This window comes from Trachemys scripta, chromosome 1 (assembly GCF_013100865.1).
Source record: "Trachemys scripta elegans isolate TJP31775 chromosome 1, CAS_Tse_1.0, whole genome shotgun sequence".
NCBI lineage: Eukaryota > Metazoa > Chordata > Testudines > Emydidae > Trachemys > Trachemys scripta.
The window spans coordinates 128,619,341-128,640,385 of NC_048298.1; the positions used below are offsets into that span (position 1 = coordinate 128,619,341).

Consider the following 21,045-nt stretch of genomic DNA (forward strand, 5'->3'; position numbering starts at 1 on the left):
CTAGCTCTAGGATACAAGCACTTTACAGATCTCATTTTCTTATTTAGGTATTGGGGCAAAATGTTCAGACTTGGGTGCTTAAATTTAGGCACCAGAATTCATATTTTGTCTTTCATATATGTTGTCGTCTTCTTTTTTTAATTAAAAAGGAAAATTTGCATTTTTGAGCAGGGAAATTGGGAGTAATCGGCTATTAAGAGCCATTCTAGTCTGTCCGTGGACCTTAGGCTATATCTCCACTTAGAAAACAACTGTATTTTTAATACATTTTTGCTGGCCTAGAAAAAGTTTTTCCCACTCAAAACAAATCTGGCCAAATTTGCAAATAGTTTCAGGACTGCTGAAATTGCATCTTTTGGTGAATAAAATATTCATCTGAAAAAATTCACCCAGCTATACTTAGGCTTCTTGAGCAGTATAGCTACTTGGAAATTATCTCTTTACCACAAAGTAAGAGCTTTTTCCCCTCTCAAGCCTCTCTCAGAGATCACTACCCCCATGTTTAGTTATGCTGACTTCCAAAGTGTCACCAGAGGAATAGAGAAACTAGACTATGCAAATGAAGGTTTCTATGGCAACATTCTCTTCTTTCTCCCTTTCACCACTTTTTTCCCAATGCAGAGCTCTCCTTCTCTAGAGCTTCTAGCCATAGGGCTAAATTTTGCATTGCTTTGATATCCAGAGGGATTTGCACATGATGTGTAAGTCCATGCGGCACTTGGCCTCATGTATTCACCTGGGCACAGGCACTTGGCTCTGGAGTGAGATAAAACAGCAAACTTTTACATACAATCATTTATTTCCAGAGTTCCACCTGTCCTGTAGGAAGTGGTTTTCTGTTTTTCTTTGCAGAAACTCAGTGTCATTTATTGGGGTTCACCTTGCAGGCCAGATGGAATTTGAAAGCTATTGGCCTATGTTTCAGTGGTGAGATAAAAGCAGACCTCTGCTTACTGATAGGCATTTTTCCTATGCAGAAGGGTGCCCTCAGTACCATCAACAGTTTGTACTCCTTGGGTGTGATTTTTCAAAAGCAACCAAGCTCAGATCCTCAGAAGGATTTAGGCACCTAACTCACATTGATTTAAGTGGGAGTTAGGTCCCTAACTACCTTTGCAGCTCTGGGTCTAAGTGACTTAGTAGCACAAGTCCATTGACAGTCAATGGGACTTGTGTTCCCAAATCACTTAGCTATTTTTGAAAATCCCATCCTTAGCCTCTGACTATGTGCCCCAGGCAATCCTTGGGAATAATGTTGAAGAGGCACTGGAACTGTGCAAGGGAGTGAGGAGGCAGATTTGAGAGGTGCCTATCAGCTCTGGAGGAACCTTTACAGCACCAAACAACCCTTACAGTGCATTCCAAAATGGCACTGTCAACCGTGGAGAACAACAGACCCGTCAGAGGGAATTTTTCTCCAGCTGGAGAGAGATGTGTGATGTGGGAAAGACCCTTCAGATTCCCAGCAATTCCCCTGGGCTCGCCTGACTGCAAAGTTAAAAGAATTATTTTCTATGGTAAACCTCATAGACCCATATTGCTTCCCCTTTCTCCACAGCAATTTCATGAATGTTACTGCAATTGCAGGGCTGCTGCCTACTTGTGCTGTCCTCTGCTCTGGCTTGCCCTCCTTTGGAATATGATCAGTGCAGTGTGGGTTCAGCACACATAGACTAAGATGCTAATGCACAACATGCTCCCATGTAACACACCCCATACTCCCTTATAAGAATGGGTCGGGATTTGGCCCATAGAGATTGCCCTTGAATCTTTAATAGGAAACTGGTATTGCATTGCTGAGTAAGTACATTTTGTTGTCATGTCATACTTTCATCACAGAACTGTGGCAACTGAAGAAACAGCTACGATTGAGGCAGCTCCGGTAAACAGTATGGCCACTGTCAGCTTTTCAAAAGTCATGAGATTTGCTTAAAACCCATGAGATTTAATTAAAAAAAAAAAACAACCAACCAAACAAAAAACCCTGCTAATTTTAGGTTCTTTTCCTTTACCTTCTAGTTTTTGAGCCTTTATGGTGCATTCAGGTCACATTTTTGAGCTTTTCTCTGAAACTACAAGGACGAGAAAGTTACTTTTACAAAAAATAAAAGCTGATATTTTCATGTTTTCACAGGACTCTAGGAGCTGGGGCTTTAAAAAAACACCATATATTATGAGACTTGATAAATTATGACATTTGGCAACATTGGGTAAAACTTTGAGTAGCCCTATCATGCTAGACATTAATATTTCCTGTTTCTAAAGTTTTTTTTATTCTTCTTATTCTGGGGAACAACAAATCTCTATGTTAGCCACTAGATGGTATCTTGTTTGGCAATATATGCCTCTTACAACAAATGCTGCTTACAGTGTCCTATGAAAGAAACTGATACATCGAGCTAACTGTGCACTTGCAGCAAGATTTACAATATGAAGAGGATAAATATTGAATTTGAAGTGGCTCCTGAAATTCAGGACAAAGTGAAGATTTTCTTAATGTTATGGAAAGAGAAATCAGCACGTGGGTTTCATACGTGGCTCTGGGGGTCTAGCCGATGTAAAGGATGGTACAAAGCTGAGTGTTCGCCGCATCAGAAAAGAGGCGTAAGTGGCAAAGTAGCACAGCATTCACTGATCTCTCATTCAGTGAGTGTGCAAAGCCCACGTACGTTGCACACCGATGAGGCAGAAGGAAAAGCGTGCCAGGAAAAGCAACTAACAGGACATGTGAGAGCAAGTAGGTACATGGCATGTTCCCAGTCCAAAGGAAAGGCTTGTTCACTATAAAATACTAAAAAGAAGGAAAAATAAGGCTCTGTTGTAGGGGACTGTACAGCTGAGTGTAGGAGGAGAAGGAAACTCATCAAACTTCTTATACTCCTTATACAGGGCTTCCTTAGCTGGGGAAATGAGAATTACTGTAACCGAAAGGTGAAGTAGTTTCTCCCCCCCTAGGCAACCTTCATAGGCTCAGTAGGTAAGAATCTTTTCCAACCTGGCTGTTGGTTTTTGATCTGTTTGCAAACTAAGATTTAGCTGTCCCACCTCTAGCAGAGGAAGAGTAGGAAAGGGGGAGCTAGAGAAATTTCTGGATGTTAGGATGTCAGGTGCTACTCTGAGTGCCCCATCACTGGCTTCAGACAGCTCTGACATTGCATGGCTGCTACCAATAGGAAAATATCTTGATAGAAATAGAGGATGGATCCTTCATGACTGCATAGCCTGGGAGGTGTGCAGAGCTTCACAGGCCAATCTGCAAATTGATAATCTAACGTGATCAGGGATTTATTTCCTTTAAAAATATCAAAGTGTAAATATCACTATTATTTTGTGTGGCCACTTTATCATCTCTATGTCACTGTACACTACATTCATGTTGTATCTAGTAGCTATTTGTATGATCTTCTTTTACCACTGTAAACTATTCAATTCACAAACAATAATTAACTTTTATTCACAGTGCTTCTATGCAGTAGGGAAAGATTATTATCTCTACAAATGAAAAGGTGCCATTGTTCTACCATCAGTCTATTTCTTTAGTTTCCATCCATGGTTTATTTTGTAACACTGAAACTCTGCATTTTTTTTACTCCGTTGCAATTTTTCCTGTGTTCCGTACATTTAATTAATGTGAGGGTCTGTGAACTGGACACTTTCTCCCCGTCAATATTTCCTTATTATTAAGTTTTAAATATTAGTTACTTTTGCAACACAACCAAGGGACTGGGGAGATAAAGCAGCATAAATCCATTTTAGGACTTAGCTTCGGAGGAAGTTTATTCCACTGCTGGTGGCAATTTAAGCACAGATTGGGCTGATCCTTGAATGTCTCCAGTTAAACTACAAGCCTCTGATTTCAAAGGCAGAGACAACAAGTATGACAGGTTTCAAACAAATCCTTAACTAAGGAAGCTCTCTTAAGTGGCTCTTCTGCAGGGGAGCTGGAACACTTTGTATAGTGGGGGTGCTGAGAGCCATTGAACCAAACTAAACGCTGCATATGATGGAATCCACTTCAAGCCAGGGGGTGCGGTAGCACCCCCAGCACCCCTAGTTTCAGCACTTATGTTCTTTTCTTTCTGCATTTTGATCAATTCTAGTTACAAGTAAAAGGGGTCAGATTGGTGGTTGTCCTGTGGGTAGGGGTAGTGAATTCTCTGGTGCAAAAGGGCTGCAAAGCACCTGAACAGCCCCTCCTGGGAATACACCTGGTGCAGGAGGCCTGTATCAGGCACAAAACTGGCTCTGCTAGATCTGAGCCCTCTTCCGTGCAAAGCCCACCGCACAGATGGTGTTTCAGGGTGGGCAAGTGGTAGCCTGTGGGCATGGGCACCTAGATGCAAGTTAGAGACAACCTTCAGGGATTGGGTGTAGTTACAAACGTGCTAGGGTGCCAGATTAATGGAAAGGTACATCAAAGCTTGTGAACTTGGGCTGGATTTTGAGAGAGTCAGGGCCTGGTTTGGCTACATGCTACACTGCACTCAACCTCTTTACACTATTTGGTATTTGAATCCAGGGACACAACAAGCTACTAGAGAAGGAAATGTTTGCACACCCTCCCTGCCCCTCCTGTGTACCCAGCTGCTGAGCCCACTTGCTTAGGAATCATTTTTGTGCTTTTACTATGGACAGAGGAACTCTTTTGTTCACAGCACTAATGGGCTGCTTGTACTTGCCCTTCTAATATGCTTCTCCTTTCCTGCCTCACACAGAGTTTGTTAGTATTTAGCTGAGATCCCAGGGTTGTTTTCATCCTCCTCTTGTCACTTCCGTACAATTCCTTTCTAGTCTCTTGACTGATTGTTCTGAAGGGGGTTACTCTTTTCCAGGAGCCTTTGCAGGCTCCCAGATGGCCTCATTTGGTAGTACATGTAGGTGGGGTGAGTTGACTGGACTGGATTGTTACTGTACTTTCTGGAGTCAGAAGAGCTGGGTTCTGTTCCTGACTCTGACTTGCTGTGCAATCTGTAGCAAATCACACAGGAGCATTATGAGGAATCGCTCATTCATGTTGGGCGCAAGCACTTTGAAGCTGGTATTTCATCACAGGGGAAAATATTGTTATTTTAACAATGCTGTAATGAAAAGGAGTCTTTCTCACACATGTTGTAACAGCAGAACATGAAAAATAACCTCCATATCCAACAAGCTTAATTCTGCTCTCATTTACATGGCTGTAAATCTGAAATAACTCCAGTGAAATCTATGCAGTTACTCTGAGTTTTCCTTGGTATAACCGCAGGCAGGATTTATCTCTGAGTGAACTGTTTATCCTTTTCCCAGTAGGCACATATGTGAAAATTTTATCAACACCCTATTAAAATAGACTTATTTTGAGGGATTGCGTGGGGCATGGGACTTGCACTAGGCATCTGCACAAGGGTGATTTTCATTCAGTAGGCAGTTGTATGACTGGGAGGACTAACATTGCAAATATGAATGTCTGAGAGAGACAGGGAGAAAGATGTCAAGTATCAGAGGAGTAGCCATGTTAGTCTGGACCTGTGAAAAGCAACAGAGTCCTGTGGCACCTTATAGACCAGGGTTGTCTCAAACTGTTTTCTGTGGCCCGCGAACTCCTCGCGGCCCCCCCCCCCAGCATTTACCTAGAGCGACTCCAGCCCAACGCGCACCAGGGGAAGGGCAGGCTCTCTGCCTGCCCTGCCTCCTGCCGCTCTGGGAAGTGGCCGGAACGTGGGGAAAGGGGGGAACAGGGCTCTGTGTGTTGCTCTTGCTTCAGGCAGCACCCCCAGCAGCTCCCATTGGCCGCAGTTCCCCGTTCCCGGTCAATGGGAGCTGCTGGGGGTGGTGCCTGAAGCAACAGCAACACACAGACAGACCCCTGTGCCCCTCCTCCCTCCCTCCCTCCTCCAGCCACTTCCTGGAGCAGTGCGGGGACAGGCAGGCAGGTGGCCTGCCCTGCCTCCAGTGCATGTTGGGCCGGAGCCCGCCCCCCGAACTCCTCCTGTAGCCCAACCCCCTGCTGTACCCCACACCCCTCCTGCACCCCACACCCCAACTCCCTGCCCTGAGCCCCCACCACACCCCTGCTGCCCTCCCTGGGGGCAGGAAGAGGGCAGAGTTGGGGTGGGGATTTCAGGGAAGGGGTTGGAATGGGGGCAGGGCCTCATGGAAGGGGTGGAGTGGGGGCGGGGCCAAGGGTGGCGGGGAGAGGTGTCAGTAATGCGGCCCTCGGCCAATGTACTAGTCCTCATGTGGCCCTTGTGGTCATTTGAGTTTGAGACCCCTGTTATAGACTAACAGATGTATTGGAGCATAAGCTTTCATGGGTTAATACCCACTTCGTCAGACGCAGAGAGAAAGATGTGAAACAACAGATGGGCTAGAATAGGACACAGCAATGAAAAAATTGAATAGTCTTCCCAGCTAGGTGACTCAGTGGTTACTGTGTCTTTTCTTTGTCTTTTTAACTTTGCTCCTAAAACACTAGGAAATTCTTTCCCAAACATGTCACACATCACTCTACTTTATTCGCATTCCACGTAGCCCACACTTGGTTGTGCACGGTTATGAGCCATTTTTTTCTTCTTCAAATCTAATCTATTTATAAGTTGCATAACTTGGCAACAAAGCATTATGAGCAACATGCATCTTTGGTATTTAATTACCAGTTATTCTCTGTCTTGTTGCCAAACCAACATAATAGACAGAAGTGCATCACAGACGTCTGGTTCAAATATATGGGAACTGAATAAACATTTTGAATGCAGCCTTCACAATACTTTTTGTAGTAAATTTACCATGACAGTCGATACACTTTCTGCAGTTTCTTCTCTTGTTTTGTTTACTTAGGGCTTGGTTCCTCAGAGGTGCTGAGAATCTGCACCTTCTATTCAGCTTCTGTGGGAACTGTTGATGCTTTGTTTCTCTCAGGATCAGGTGTTTAGGCTCACTTCTTCATTAGAGTCATGACTCTTGCACAGGAGGTCAATGGTTGGTCAGTGGCCATTCCACCAGCATTTGAAACAGCTTCCTAAGTGCAAGGCACAATGTTTCAGCTCAAGCCAGCACAGTGTGGAGTGTGTTAACTGCTTCTTTCATCAAGAACAGTGTGAGTTCCTTAGCCAAGTCAGCTACTGATGGCGGCCGATGGGAGCAGATGTACTAGCTGCATTTATGTATGTGAGAGAGACACTTCTCTTCTAATGACGACAGCTTTGATGGCTATAAAGAACACCCCACTGCAGAAGGTGGGCTTACCTCTCGGTACCCTTTTATATGTTACACATGAATCATGATCTGCTTCTTTCAACCTCTCCCGACCAACCTGTGCCTGTGTATGGCAAATGGGGGGATTTGGCCCTTAGCTGTTTCTGGATATATATGAACTAGGTATAAATTATGCCAAGATAAAGATGTGATATAACAAAACTCAGTCTGTTTCTCCTCTTGCTCTACAACAGAGTAAATCAAGAGCACTCCCATTACAGTCAATGGAGTGACACTGTTTTTACACCAGTGTAAGTGAGAGAAGAGTCCAGGCTGTTGGTATTTACATGAGGTCACCTGTAAACATCCCTCAACACACACATCCTACCACCACCATCCAGCACACATACTTCTAGCCAGTACTTATTCTTAAAATCAGGTACATCTTAAAATGTGGTTCTCTTTATAATCTGCAATGTTAGTTTAGTGAGTATAGTTACAAATGCTTAGCTTTAGAAAGAACTTAGTATACTAAGTTAATTTAAAAAAAAAGCCTTGATGTATTTTTGTATGAAGTCAGACATTTACAAGTATAATCGATGCATTGTGTTAGTGTGTGGTAGTGCCTGGGAATCCTTGTCATAAACCATGACCCCATTGTGCTAGGTGCTGTACAAACACAGAGCAAAATAGTCACTGCCCCAAAAAATGTACAATGTAAGCATAAGACAAGAGACAACAGATTGATACAGGTGGGAGCACAAGGAAACAATGAGATAATATTGGTCAGCATGACAGGCAGTCATCTCAGCATAGTACCAGCCTAAACGTTGTCAGGTTTTATTATAGGCATCTTGGTAAAGGAGGCGTTTGAAGGAGGAGGTAGCTCTGTGGATGTTTATGAAAGCATGAGGAGCAACATGGGAGGAAGCACAAAGGTGCTTGTTTGAAAATGTATGAAGTAGGCGATGGAGACTGGCATCATGGGCCAATCAGAGACAGGATTAGACCAGAGGTCCACCCAGTTAAATATCTCTCCTCAAGGACTGGCTGGGTCCTAAATGGTTCAGAGGTGGGGGAAGGTGTCTTTTTTTCCCTCATTCCCTTTCTTTTATACCCTGAACCATGAAGTGTGATAACACTGCTTGACTGGATGGTCCTGGGAATATGTGAGTTGTTCAATTTGACTATATTATGCTTAAAATCCAGATTGTGACTGAGAGTTTTGTGGACATGAAAGTATCCTTCCCCTATTTGTACCCTCTTTCCCCCTGTGGTGGTTACAGTAGCAGTCCTTGTGCTCACCTGAGGCCAGCGATTGCATGGTGCTAGTGTCAGTAGCCACCTCAATGGGCCTGGGTAGGAGGCAGGATCACAACCCTATCTTCCTCAACCCTGTCAGGGAGCGCTGGTTGGCTGCCGATGGGAGTGTGCCAGTGAGCTCTGAGAGGCCTCTGTTATGTCCTCTGTTTGGGCCCAGTCCTGTGAGGATCTTGGGGTGTGATCTGACTGACTCCTACTGAAGGCAACGAGAGACCAGCTTGACTGCAGTGGGTGTTGGATCAGGCCCTTGATGCCACCTGCCAGATATTGTGCACCCTCAGCTACCTTTATTTTCAGTGGGGGTTCAGGGCACTCAGCCTGTAATAGAAGGAAGGAGTGTATCTCCAGCATTTCTTACGTTGACTAAATAATCTCTCATCTTGCCTGCAAGATCATCATACAGCAAAGCACAATCCTCGGTCTACCTTGGACTATTTCAACCTCTGCTCTGTTGAGCTTAGATCAAGGTGACTAGCACAGGACAAGTACTCTTATAGGGCACAGCCGTTTTCATTTTTTTTTCTTTTTGAAAACATTTTAAGTCACAAAGCATTGTGCAGCTCACTGCTTCTTGGAAGCTGCCTTCCTTCCAGCTGCCAGAACATTGTTGAGCTCTTTTCACTTTCTCTTGGCACAGATGTGAGTAGCCAACCTTTTCTTTATGAATTTCAGATTACGTTTATCATTGGAAAGTTTTAATAACCCCATAGAAAGAAAGCCTCACAAGCCACTGACTTTGCAAATCTTGTCTCTGATGAACTTAGTGCGTTTGGTCAGATGATCTCTCCTCTGACACTGCCTGGGCTCAGATACCTTCTTTGCCACTTTATGGGCCGTGTTCAAGCCAACAGCCACAGCATTGAAGGCTACCCGCTCTGGTCTTTTAAAGGTCAGATTGTGGCCCATCCTGCATGTCTGCACAGGGCAGAATGGGATGGAAGGTGCCCCCTTAGAAGGTTGTGCCAGCTGCACATATCACCCATGCATGTAGGGGGGGAAGGGGCAAGGAGCACATGCAGCACTGAGTCTACCCCCCATCCCATCATGCTTGCCAGAGCATCTGCACAGGTGCCCTGTGGGAAGTATGCTGCACCAGGTATATAGCCAACACAGGGTACATTCCCTCCGAGAGCAGGGGGAAACCGGAAGCCTTATAGTGATTTCTTGCTTCCTAGTCTGCCCCCGGGGCAGTGTAGCTACATATTGACCCATATATGAGATTTGTGGCAAATCCATGAGTGGACCCATTATTTATTCATATTTTTTCTCTTTATATAAAATACTTTTCTTAGTCACAATTTTAATAAAACTATACAGAAATAACAGCAAGTCTACTCAATACACCCCAAAACAAAATCCTGTCCAAATGCATGATTCATGTACAAAGTCTATGGCAAATGAATAGCCCTATCAATTACAGTAATATTTCTCACGTAAATAGCTTATTATTTATTTATTTATTTGTATTCCAGTGATCCCCATTGTGCTAGGAGCTGTACAAACACAGAACAAAAAGATGGCCTTGGCCCAAAGATCTTACCATCTAAATTGCAGTGTGAACGTTTGTAGATTTTATAGGGGGATAAATATAATATGCTAACCAGTAAACTCATATAAGCTGGTTAGAGGCTGGATCCTACAAACAATCACGCATGTAAGTAATCCTTATTTATGCAGCTTGTCCTACTGAAGTGAAAGGGATTAACTTGCATAATTAAGTTCCTTTCATGTGAGTATGTTTGTAATGATTCAGGGCGAGTTGTACCTTTGAGCTTTCACTCAGTCTCTCCATGGGTCCCTTTCAAGTGACTAGCCCTGTGCTGCTCTTTTCTCAGAGTGGAATCCTGCAATTCTCCTCCTTCTTAGACTTGGTCTCCAGGTTAACTCACCCCTATTTACCACCCATGTTTCCTCAACAGTTCCTCCAACTGCGTTTGCCCACTGCTATTGCCTTCCCTTCTGGAGTTCTGATCAATATGAAAATAGTCTTTCTTTAGTAAGGGGGAGGGCTAGCTCAGTGGTTTGAGCATTGGCCTGCTAAATCCAGGGTTGTGAGTTCAGTCCTTGAGGGGTCTACTTGGGGATCTGGGGCAAAATCAGTACTTGGTCCTGCTAGTGAAGGCAGGGGACTGGACTCAACTCAATGACCTTTCAACATCCCTTCCAGTTCTAGGAGATAGGATATCTCCATTAATTATATTATTATTCAAAACAAAATATTGTTTATTCATTCATAGGAACATGACAATCAGAGAGGAAAGGATTAAAACAACAAAGGTCTTCATGCACAGTATTCTTACCTAAATCTTAGCATTTCTCTCAAGAGTCAAGACTTAGGCTATGTCTACACTAGCACTTTTTTTGGTCGGGGTATGAAAAAAACACACGCCCCCAACCAACATAAGTTTCACCCTCAGAAGCGCCAGTGTGGGCAGCACTATGTCGGCGGGAGACGCTCTTCCACTGACACAGCTACCGCTGCTCATTGGGGGTAGTTTAATTATGCCGAAGAGAGAATTCTCTCCTATTGTCATAGAGCGCCTACACCGGAAACCTTACAGCGGCGCAGCTGCAGTGGTACAACTGTGCTGCTGTAAGGTCTCCAGTGTAGACATAACCTTAGATAGGCTTGACTTACCCCTGGAACCTTCCCACTTCTGGGGACTGGGTTATAGGTTGCTTCTTTGCAGACCCTCCCTCTCCCCCTCTGCGCATCAGCGCTGCTCTTTTAACAGTTTCCAAGGCCATATCCTCAAAGGTATTTAAATGTCTAATTTCCAATGGGAATTGACACCTGTATTGTCATTTAAGTATCAGTGATTGGGTCCATCTACAGCCATTGACTTTGGTTCCTGCAATCAAAATACACCTAAGACTGACTTAACCCTTAGTTTTCCTTTAGGAAGCAACCAAAGGACTACCAAACCCACAGAAGTACACGTCACATTCATAAAATCAATTCAGATACTTCCCATGTTCTTGACAAAGGGTGTGCAGGATCATATTGAAAATCACAAATGATGGATTGTAGGCCGATACAGTATTTGGAATCTGTAAGAGTAAAACAATGTTTTTTGTTTTATTTTTAAAATTAAACAATCCCAAACACAATTTATAAATTAATAAATATCTGCTCTGTCATATCTCGGATGTTATAGTATTTCCCAATACTGAGAACAGTAACTAGCTGTGGTACTTCATATATCACTGTAGTCATACACTTTCTGTTTTGGATCAATAAAAAGCTTTTCCTGTCTAATAATAATTGGCCCTAACATTTAGATATTAGGTCCAATCATGAACATCAAAACCATTCCACTCCTCCTTAAATTACCTCACATAGATATTTGTTTTAACTAATTCTATACCTCAATTAAATGTACTTTTCTTTCATTTCAGGTAATTAGTTTTTGTTTTCCATTCCTAATTTCCTTACGTATTTGCTCGTGCTTTGATGTCATTATCACTCAAGCATATTTTCAGTTATCATATTCCCTTCTGATGTATTTTTCTAGGCTATTGATGTTATATATGTGTTACCTTAATGTGTCTTTATTGGTCATACCCTACAATTCTTTTATGATTGCAGTTACCCTTCCTAAAAGCTCGATCCTACTGTCATTGAGCTCAAGTGGAGTTTTGCCATTAACTTCAATAGGAACAGAATAAGCTACTAAATTATCAGTGCTCAGTGTGCTGAGAAGTCCAAGGCCCTGCATTTGATATTGTTTAGAGCACTATAAATTAGGAACAATCTAAACAAAATAAGTGGAATTACATCAGGATAAAACTCATCTAATGTAAATGAGATCAGAATCAAGCCAAAAGCATGCCTGTGCTCAGGCTTTATAGAGAGCATTTGTTGCCTTTCTTTTGTTAGATGTGATATCCTTATGCTACCTCTTAGTGTTACATTTGCTTTTTTGTACCACTACCCGTAGAGCTTGCATTTAATTCATGTAATGTGCAATATCTTTCCCAGAACCCTCTTTTGCACTACTCTTTTCTATCCAACAGTCTCTTATTTTGTTTTTTGGCTTGTGAGATATTTCTCAGCACACTGTTTTTAAAAATCTTAATTAAATCTCATCATATTGTCTTTCTCCCTACTCCTCCCCTGATTTCTCAAAGTTCCCTGGAAACTCTCAGTATTCTACTATATTTATAATCACTCCTGACAGTGCTTTGGAATGATCAGTAAATTTCATCAGAGCTGGGTATACATCCTGTTGTGTTTGATTCATGAGGAAATTGGGCTGAATACTAATAAGTATTTATCACTACCTACAATTAACTGTATACTTTTGCATACCCCCTGTAAAGGCAGATTAGTGTGTCAGATATTTATTCCACCTGAATGGCCAATGATAGGTGTGCTCCAAAGTCCTGCTTTCATGTTAAAAATTGTTAGTCTGAAAATACACTCTCTGATGTCAAGTATCAGAGGAGTAGCCGTGTTAGTCTGAATCTGTAAAAAGCAACAGAGGGTCCTGTGGCACCTTTAAGACTAACAGAAGTATTGGGAGCATAAGCTTTCGTAAGAACCTCACTTCTTCAGATGCAAGTAATGGAAATCTCCAGAGGCAGGTATAAATCAGTATGGAGATAACAAGGTTAGTTCAATCAGGGAGGGTGAGGTGCATCGCTATGGGCACCCACATGGCCCCAGAATATGCCAACATTTTTATGGCTGACCTGGAACAACGCTTCCTCAGCTCTCGTCCACTCATGCCCCTTCTCTACCTACGCTACATTGATGACATCTTCATCATCTGGACCCATGGGAAGGAGACCCTGGAAGAATTCCGCCATGATTTCAACAGCTTCCACCCCACCATCAACCTCAGCCTGGACCAATCTACACAGGAGGTCCACTTCCTAGACACCACCGTACAAATAAGCGATGGCCACGTTAACACCACCCTATACCGAAAACCCACCGACCGCTGCGCCTACCTTCATGCCTCCAGCTTCCACCCCGATCACACCGCACGGTCCATCGTCTACAGCCGAGCACCGAGGTACAATCGCATCTGCTCCAACCCCTCGAACAGAGACCAACACCTACAAGATCTTCACCAAGCATTCTCAAAACTACGATACCCACACAAGGAAATAAAGAAACAAATCAACAGAGCCAGACGTGTACCCAGAAGCTTCCTGCTACAAGACAGGCCCAAAAAAGAAACCAACAGAACTCCAGTGGCCATCACCTACAGTCCTCAGCTTAAACCTCTCCAACGCATCATCAGTGATCTACAACCCATCCTGGACAATGATCCCTCACTTTCACAGTCCTTGGGAGGCAGGCCAGTCCTCACCCACAGACAACCCGCCAACCTTAAGCATATTCTCACCAGCAACCACGCACCGCACCATAACAACTCTAACTCAGGAACCAACCCATGCAACAGACCTTGATGCCAATTCTGCCCACATATCTACACCAGCAACACCATCACAGGACCTAACCACATCAGCTACAACATCACCGGCTCGTTCACCTGCACGTCCACCAATGTTATATATGCCGGCGATGCCCCTCTGCTATGTACATTGGCCAAACTGGACAGTCACTGCGCAAGAGGATAAGTGGACACAAGTAGATATCAGGAATGGCAATATACAAAAACCTCTAGGAGAACACTTCAACCTCCCTGGCCACACAATAGCAGATGTAAAGGTAGCCATCTTACAGCAAAAAAACTTCAGGACCAGACTCCGAAGAGAAACTGCTGAGCTCCAGTTCATTTGCAAATTTGACACCATCAGATCAGGATTAAACAAAGACTGTGAATGGCTTTCCAACCACAGAAGCAGTTTCTCCTCCCTTGGTGTTCACACCTCAACTGCTAGCAGAGCACCTCACCCTCCCTGACTGAACTAACCTCGTTATCTCCATACTGATTTATACCTGCCTCTGGAGATTTCCATTACTTGCATCTGAAGAAGTGAGGTTCTTACCCACGAAAGCTTATGCTCCCAATACTTCTGTTAGTCTTAAAGGTGCCACAGGACCCTCTGTTACTCTCTGATGTATTAGCCTATTCACATAGGGCCTAATCCTACAGCCCTTACTCATTCAAGATACTGGGACTGCTGAGGTAAGTAAAGACTATTAGTGTGGGTAATCATTGCAGAAGTGGGCACTTATTCACACCTGATGCTAGGACCATGAATGAAATCCTGGCCTGACAAAACTCCCATTGACTTCAATAGGGCCAGGATTTCATCACACATCTCTTATAATTTCTGAATATCAGTTGCAGGGATTTTTGAAACACATTCGTAAATGATACTGAAGATGACACCCTTAAAATATATTTCTTTCTTTTCTTTTTCAGGAAGTATTTTGGAGAAAAAATAGGACTATATTTTGCGTGGTTGGGTTTATATACAGAATTCCTTATTCCATCGTCAGTAGTTGGGATTATAGTGTTTCTTTATGGATGTATAACCATGGAAAGTGACATTCCTAGGTAAGCTTGTCTATGAACAGTATTTTGTTACTCAATACTTAAAACATTATGTTATTGGACTTAATCCTCAGTAACTGCAATTACTTTTAATATGTTTGAGGAACATTTGTATAGTATTAACAAACAAATCTGTATAATACAGTTGCATTTATTTCACTAGGATCCTACACACATGAAATAATCTTATTCAAACCAAATAAATTCCTTTGTGTGTTTACAAGAATGCAATAAACTTACTGAGCATATTTATTTCAATAGCCAAATAAACACATGGTCATATTCCACTGTAATTCATTCTAATGTCACACTTACACAATATGTGTGCATTTGCATATGTGTAATATTTGAATACAATGCAATAGAATGTGTTTATTTGGGTCTCCAAAGGTGCAGTCATTGAAATAAGGACATTCAGTAAGTTTATTGCATTCTCCTAAAACATGTGAGTACATTTATTGATCTGAATAAGATTATTTCAGTGTTCTTACTTGTATGTAGGATCACAATGAAATAACTGCAGCTGTGTTAGTACAGATTTCCAGATATAACAATTGTATATCTAGAATTCTGCAACTTGGTATATTGCAAACAATGATGTCTTTGGAATAAGTGGTGCTGTTCAAATACAATATAAAATCTGTTTACATAAATGGTTTGAAAAATTAAAATTAGAGCTGGTCAAAATGTTTAAAACAAAAAGTTTTTCTATTAAAAATGTATTTAACCCCCCACAAAAAATTGCAAAAATGTTTTGATATTGTTAAAAAATTCGGTTTTCCATTAAATATTGTTTTTTCCTTGCAGATATTAAAAAAAATTGAAGACATTCTCAAAAACCTTATCTATCATTTTTTTCATACACTGAAGGTTTTCAATAAGTGAAAAAAATAACATTTCCAATAAAAAAGAATAGTGGAAAAAACTGGGACATTTCAAATAAATAAAAATGGATCCATTTCAAACCTTCTGAAGCAAAAACACCAACTTCTTAATGAGAAAATGTTTTGTAAAGCTAGTTTTTCATTTTTTGACTAGCCCTATTTAAACATAGCAGAGTTGATGAATATAAAAATTAGTATAATGACAGTTTGATCAGATTGAGTGTGTTTATAAACATAAGCAAAGTCCTGCTTTCCTTATTTCCAAGATTAGGTTGTAGTGCAAAGCTCATTGAAGTGAATGGAAGGGAAGCATTGCCATTGTCTTCAAAGGTCTTCATTTCATTTTCTTAATCCTCTGTAGTTTTGATCAAAAATTAGCCCAGTGCCTTTTTTACATTTGGAGTCTGCAGTATTCCCTAATTCCTGGTTCTCCAAACTATTGTTTGTTTGTTTGTTTGTTTTCTGTTGATGTGTCTATGAATAAAGAAATGTTTTAGTCAATACTGATGCAAATACTCACTTCTTAGTGAAAAAAATGTAAAAATAGGAATCTTTTGGTAATTTGCTATTTATCAGTTGCTAATAAATAAAGAAGCATCAAAATGGTTAGGTAGTTAGCTAAAGAAATTAACACTTTTTAAGCATGACCATTGTAAGTCACAATGCTGGATTCTAATATTACCTCTGTGTCTGCAGAATTCTCGAGGTATTCCCTACACATACTGAATTAACCTTATCCTTGGTTTCTACACATAAAATGAAAACCAAAATTTTTGGAAGGAACAAAACTCTTCATGTTTCAGGGCATAAGGCAACTTCTAAATAATGAGCGTTAGGATGAAACTGTCTCTACAGGCAGGTTGTTCCATAACTACCACTGCTGGGTTTTTGCAGCTTTCTCAGAACCATTAAATGGCCACTATCAGAGATAGGATACTGGATTTGATGGACCTTGGGTCTGATCCCAGTATGGTAATTTCTATATTAGCTAAGGTAAATTGGCAAGTTTTTAAACATGATTACTGTGCAGAAAAACAGATCGAGACAATTATCAATGATTGGTAAATGATGATTGATAACATTTCTGATTTAGATTTTTTAACCTGATTTGAATGAACTTTTAATTGAGATCAGCTGTGCCCGTCTCAAGCAAATCTCATGCTAACATTAAAACTGCAGAGAGACTTAAGGCAAAGACAGTTCTGCCCCACTCTCTGGTGCCTTTTCAAATACAAAACAAGAGAGTGTTATTTTAACTATGTAATGGCTGGAAATAGCTATACATAATTAAAATGAAATAATTTCCAGACGGATGGTCTTGACTGTTAAAGGAATAAATCATTTTCCATCACTAACTTCTATGATGATAGAAAATCATACCAGATACTTGTCAAAAAGCAAACAATCAGAAACCAGAATAATGTAAAGTTACCATATACCTAATATCAGTGAAACAGTTTTGTAAGTTCTTCTGTTAGGCCATGATCCTGCAATTTGATCGATGCAAGATCTATGCCTTATGCTCTGAAACATGAAGAGTTTTGTTCCAACCAAAATTTTTGGTTTTCATTTTATGTGTAGAAACCAAGGATAAGGTTAACTCAGTATATGTAGGGAATACCTCGAGAATTCTGTAGACACACAGGTAATATTAGAATCCAGCATTGTGACTTACAATGGTCATGCTTTAAAAGTGTCAATTTTTTTAGCTATCTAACCATTTAAATGCTTCTTTATTTATTAGCAACTGATAAATAGCAAATTACCAAAAGATTCCTACTTTTACACTTTTTTTCACTGAAAAGTGAGCATTTGCATTAGTATTGACTAAAACCTTTCTTTATTCGTAGCCACATCAACAGAAACAAACAAACAAACAATAGATTGGGGAACCAGGAATTAGGGAATACTGCAGACTCCAAATGTAGAAACGGCACTGGGCTAAATTTTGATAAAACTATCCAAACAAATAACAGTTTGGGGAACCAGGAATTAGGGAATACTGTAGAGCATGTGACCACTGACCTGAATGGGACTCCATGTGAGCATCAAAATCTTGCATACAGATCTGCTGCTTATTCAGTAAAATCAGTAGGTTTTGGCTTAACCTAAAGGAAAACAGTGGTGATTAGTTAAAGACCTTAGATAATTGAATAAATATATAGTATATAACAATGCATATTTAAAAAAAAAAAACTTTTTAAATAGAAATTTTAAAAACTTTAGAAAATGTTCACATTAGTTTGTAAAAATGCCAATCAATGTTTGGTAACTCCGGTTCTGGTGTCTCTTGGTGAGAATGGACGTTTGCTTGTACTACATCAGATGATGTAATCTGAGGTACAGGGCATACAGTTTAGCATTTAAATGCCTGAGCCAGGATGGAGAGCTTTACAATTGTTGTAAAGTACATTTCATCATATTTTGGAAATTTAGATTAGCATTCTTTCTGAAAAAATAAACAATTGAGTCAAATTGTGACAGGAGAGCATCGCATGCACATTTGGGTCTGGAGAGATGAGACGAATTGGCCAACATTTTCAAAACTGACTGACTAGTCTGTTTGGGTGCTGTAATTTTTGGATACCCAATTTGAAACACCTTCAAGGGGCCTGATTTTTTGCAACTGCTGAGCATCCACCTTCTGGAGGTACCCAAATTAACTAGTAACTTTAGAAAATCTTGGCCAAAATGTTGTCGCAGAAGATGCTACAGAGAAGCATTAAAAGCTTACATTGGGAAAATACCCAGTGTTTATCCAAGTGTTCCGCAAGTGAAAGTGCAGCCCAGGAGAAATCAGGATGTTTCGTCCAGAAGTGAGGGAATGTTTGTTCCTTGGCCAGATCCTCAGCTGGTGTAAGTCTCTTGACTTCAATGGAGGTATGCCAATTTACATCAGCAGAGAATCTGGCCCAACATATCCTGCAAAATGTTTTGCACACAGCTGCCAGGCGATCAGTTCCATCTGTGAAATGGATTAACTAAAATGCCTGGGTACATTAATAGCTTTATAGGGTGTTATGCAGATTTGTGGAGCCACATTTCCTCTTATTTGCACATAGCCAAATATTCCGCATAATTCTGGCCAAGATTCATGCACAGATTAACGTGGCATTTAGCACATGTTCTTGTTTGAGATGTTAATCCATGTTAGAGACTTGTGTTTTATCAAGGGGAAGCCAGAATTTGGCCCATGGAGTTTACCTTACTGCAAATTTAATCCCTTTTTTTTCTCATGCATTCAGAAGCTGATCTGTATTTCCTGTGTCTCAAATTGGATCATCAGACTCAGGATGTCAGTGTTCGCTTTGATTTCTTTTAATTATATTTAATACACATTTTTAGTGAGTCATTCTTCTCCAATAAAATCTAACGATCAGATTGGTTTATTATTTTGCATTGGTTTTCCTTCAGCACAGTACCTGCATGTGCTTAAGCCTCCAAGGTGTAACAACATGCAGTCGCTGTGAATGGCTGAATGCACTACAGTACAAAACACAGATGCTTCATCTTTTCATTAGAAATACATTCTGACATCTTTGCATTTGTTATTTATAGTAAAGAGATGTGTGACCAAGAGAAAGCGTTCACCATGTGCCCTCTTTGTGACAAGTCTTGTGACTACTGGAACCTCAGCACTGCATGTGCTACAGCACGCGCTAGCCACTTGTTTGACAACCCTGCAACAGTCTTCTTCTCCGTTTTCATGGCTCTCTGGGGTGAGTATGGTTTTGAATGTTAGCAATGTTATTAGATCTTTGGACTCATAACAGAAAGGAAAACTGTGATGGTACAGTAGTCGAGCATTAATATTTTATTATGCTTAGGGCATTAAGGAATTAAATGTACTGCATATGCCTTATGGAGCTAGCAAGCCCCCAAAGCCTAATAGGTGCTGGCTTTTGCTGAGGACTGGATTCCCTCCTCTTCCTGGCCACCCACTAGGATTGCGGTGAGAGGAATCCAAGCTTCTGTGCTCTCAATTCCCAGTGGTGTTTTAAGCTGTAGGAGCCTGAACAGAGTCCAGTCACTACCCCAATCTTGGAGGCCCTAGGCATACTCTCAGCGTGCAGATGTCCTATCTGGCAACCCTTTCTGAATGTCGGAACTTGCTGTCCAGCCACCTAACCCCTCTGGATACAGTGCTGACCCTTTAGACTCCCCAGTATTTAAACACACCCCTTTCATAGAATTCCACCCCAAAGGTGTGAAGCTTCTGGTTTACAGTTGAACTCTCTCAGTGGTCCTTTGCTCCTTGCCTTCCTGCCCCTGCAGCAGCCTCCCTCATCTTAGTCTGGTGCAAAATGGCTCTTTCCTCCAGTTCTCCCCCCGCCACCACCCGTGAGGCCCTTTATAGACTCCTGCTGGGGCCACCTGCTTCTTTTGTTCTGCCTTTTTGTAATTTTCCATTACTCTCAACCTCCTTTCCCTTCAGGCAAGGGGAGGAGGGATAGCTCAGTGGTTTGAGCATTGGCCTGCTAAACCCAGGGTTGTGAGTTCAATCCTTGAGGGGGCCACTTGGGAATCTGGGGCAAAATCAGTACTTGGTCCTGCTAGTGAAGGCAGGGGGCTGGACTCGATGACCTTTCAAGGTCCCTTCCAGTTCTAGGAGATGGGATATCTCCATTATTATTATTATTTTATTTATTATATTCTCCCAGATAGAACAAACCTACTGTCCTAAGGTGTCTTACTTTGAAAAGATGATCATTGAGTGCTGCTCATTTACTGGTGTCTGTCCCTGCAGAGACCTAACACAACCCTGCTAATTCAGGTCAGATCCACATCCATATAGGCTTTCCATGACACAGTATGCATGATACAGTTTTTCATAAAATTATCTAAAATTCAGAAGTGGTAGAGACAGAACCCTCATATCGTCACACTGACCAAGGACTGGAGCTAGCTGTGTTACCAGGGATTCCCTCTGACTGTGGCAGCCTCTATGATCACTGGGGTGGGGCCTGGGTGTATATAAAAATGGGTAGAGGGAGCCATGGGCTGTGTGTCTTTTGTATATAATATATGTATATAAATACATATAGCCCAGGAGTCCCTCTGCCCATGCCCCCAGCCTGCCTAATACTGCTCCCAGTCTGCTCTGTCTTCACATCTTTCCTCTGTGGGGTTTGCATGGAGAGCAGGTTCCACAAGGCTTGGGAGACAGTACTGGGCAGGTTGTCAAATGT

General features: G+C 41.6%; 1 protein-coding gene across 1 annotated transcript in view; it reads left to right on the forward strand.

Moving 5' to 3' along the window:
• The window catches only part of ANO2 (anoctamin 2), a 297,002-nt gene that overhangs the window by 112,229 nt on the left and 163,728 nt on the right, over positions 1-21,045 (forward strand). Inside the window, 2 exon segments of the mRNA XM_034784822.1 lie at positions 14,841-14,975; positions 19,415-19,575. Coding sequence (XP_034640713.1) covers positions 14,841-14,975; positions 19,415-19,575 — 296 coding nt within the window.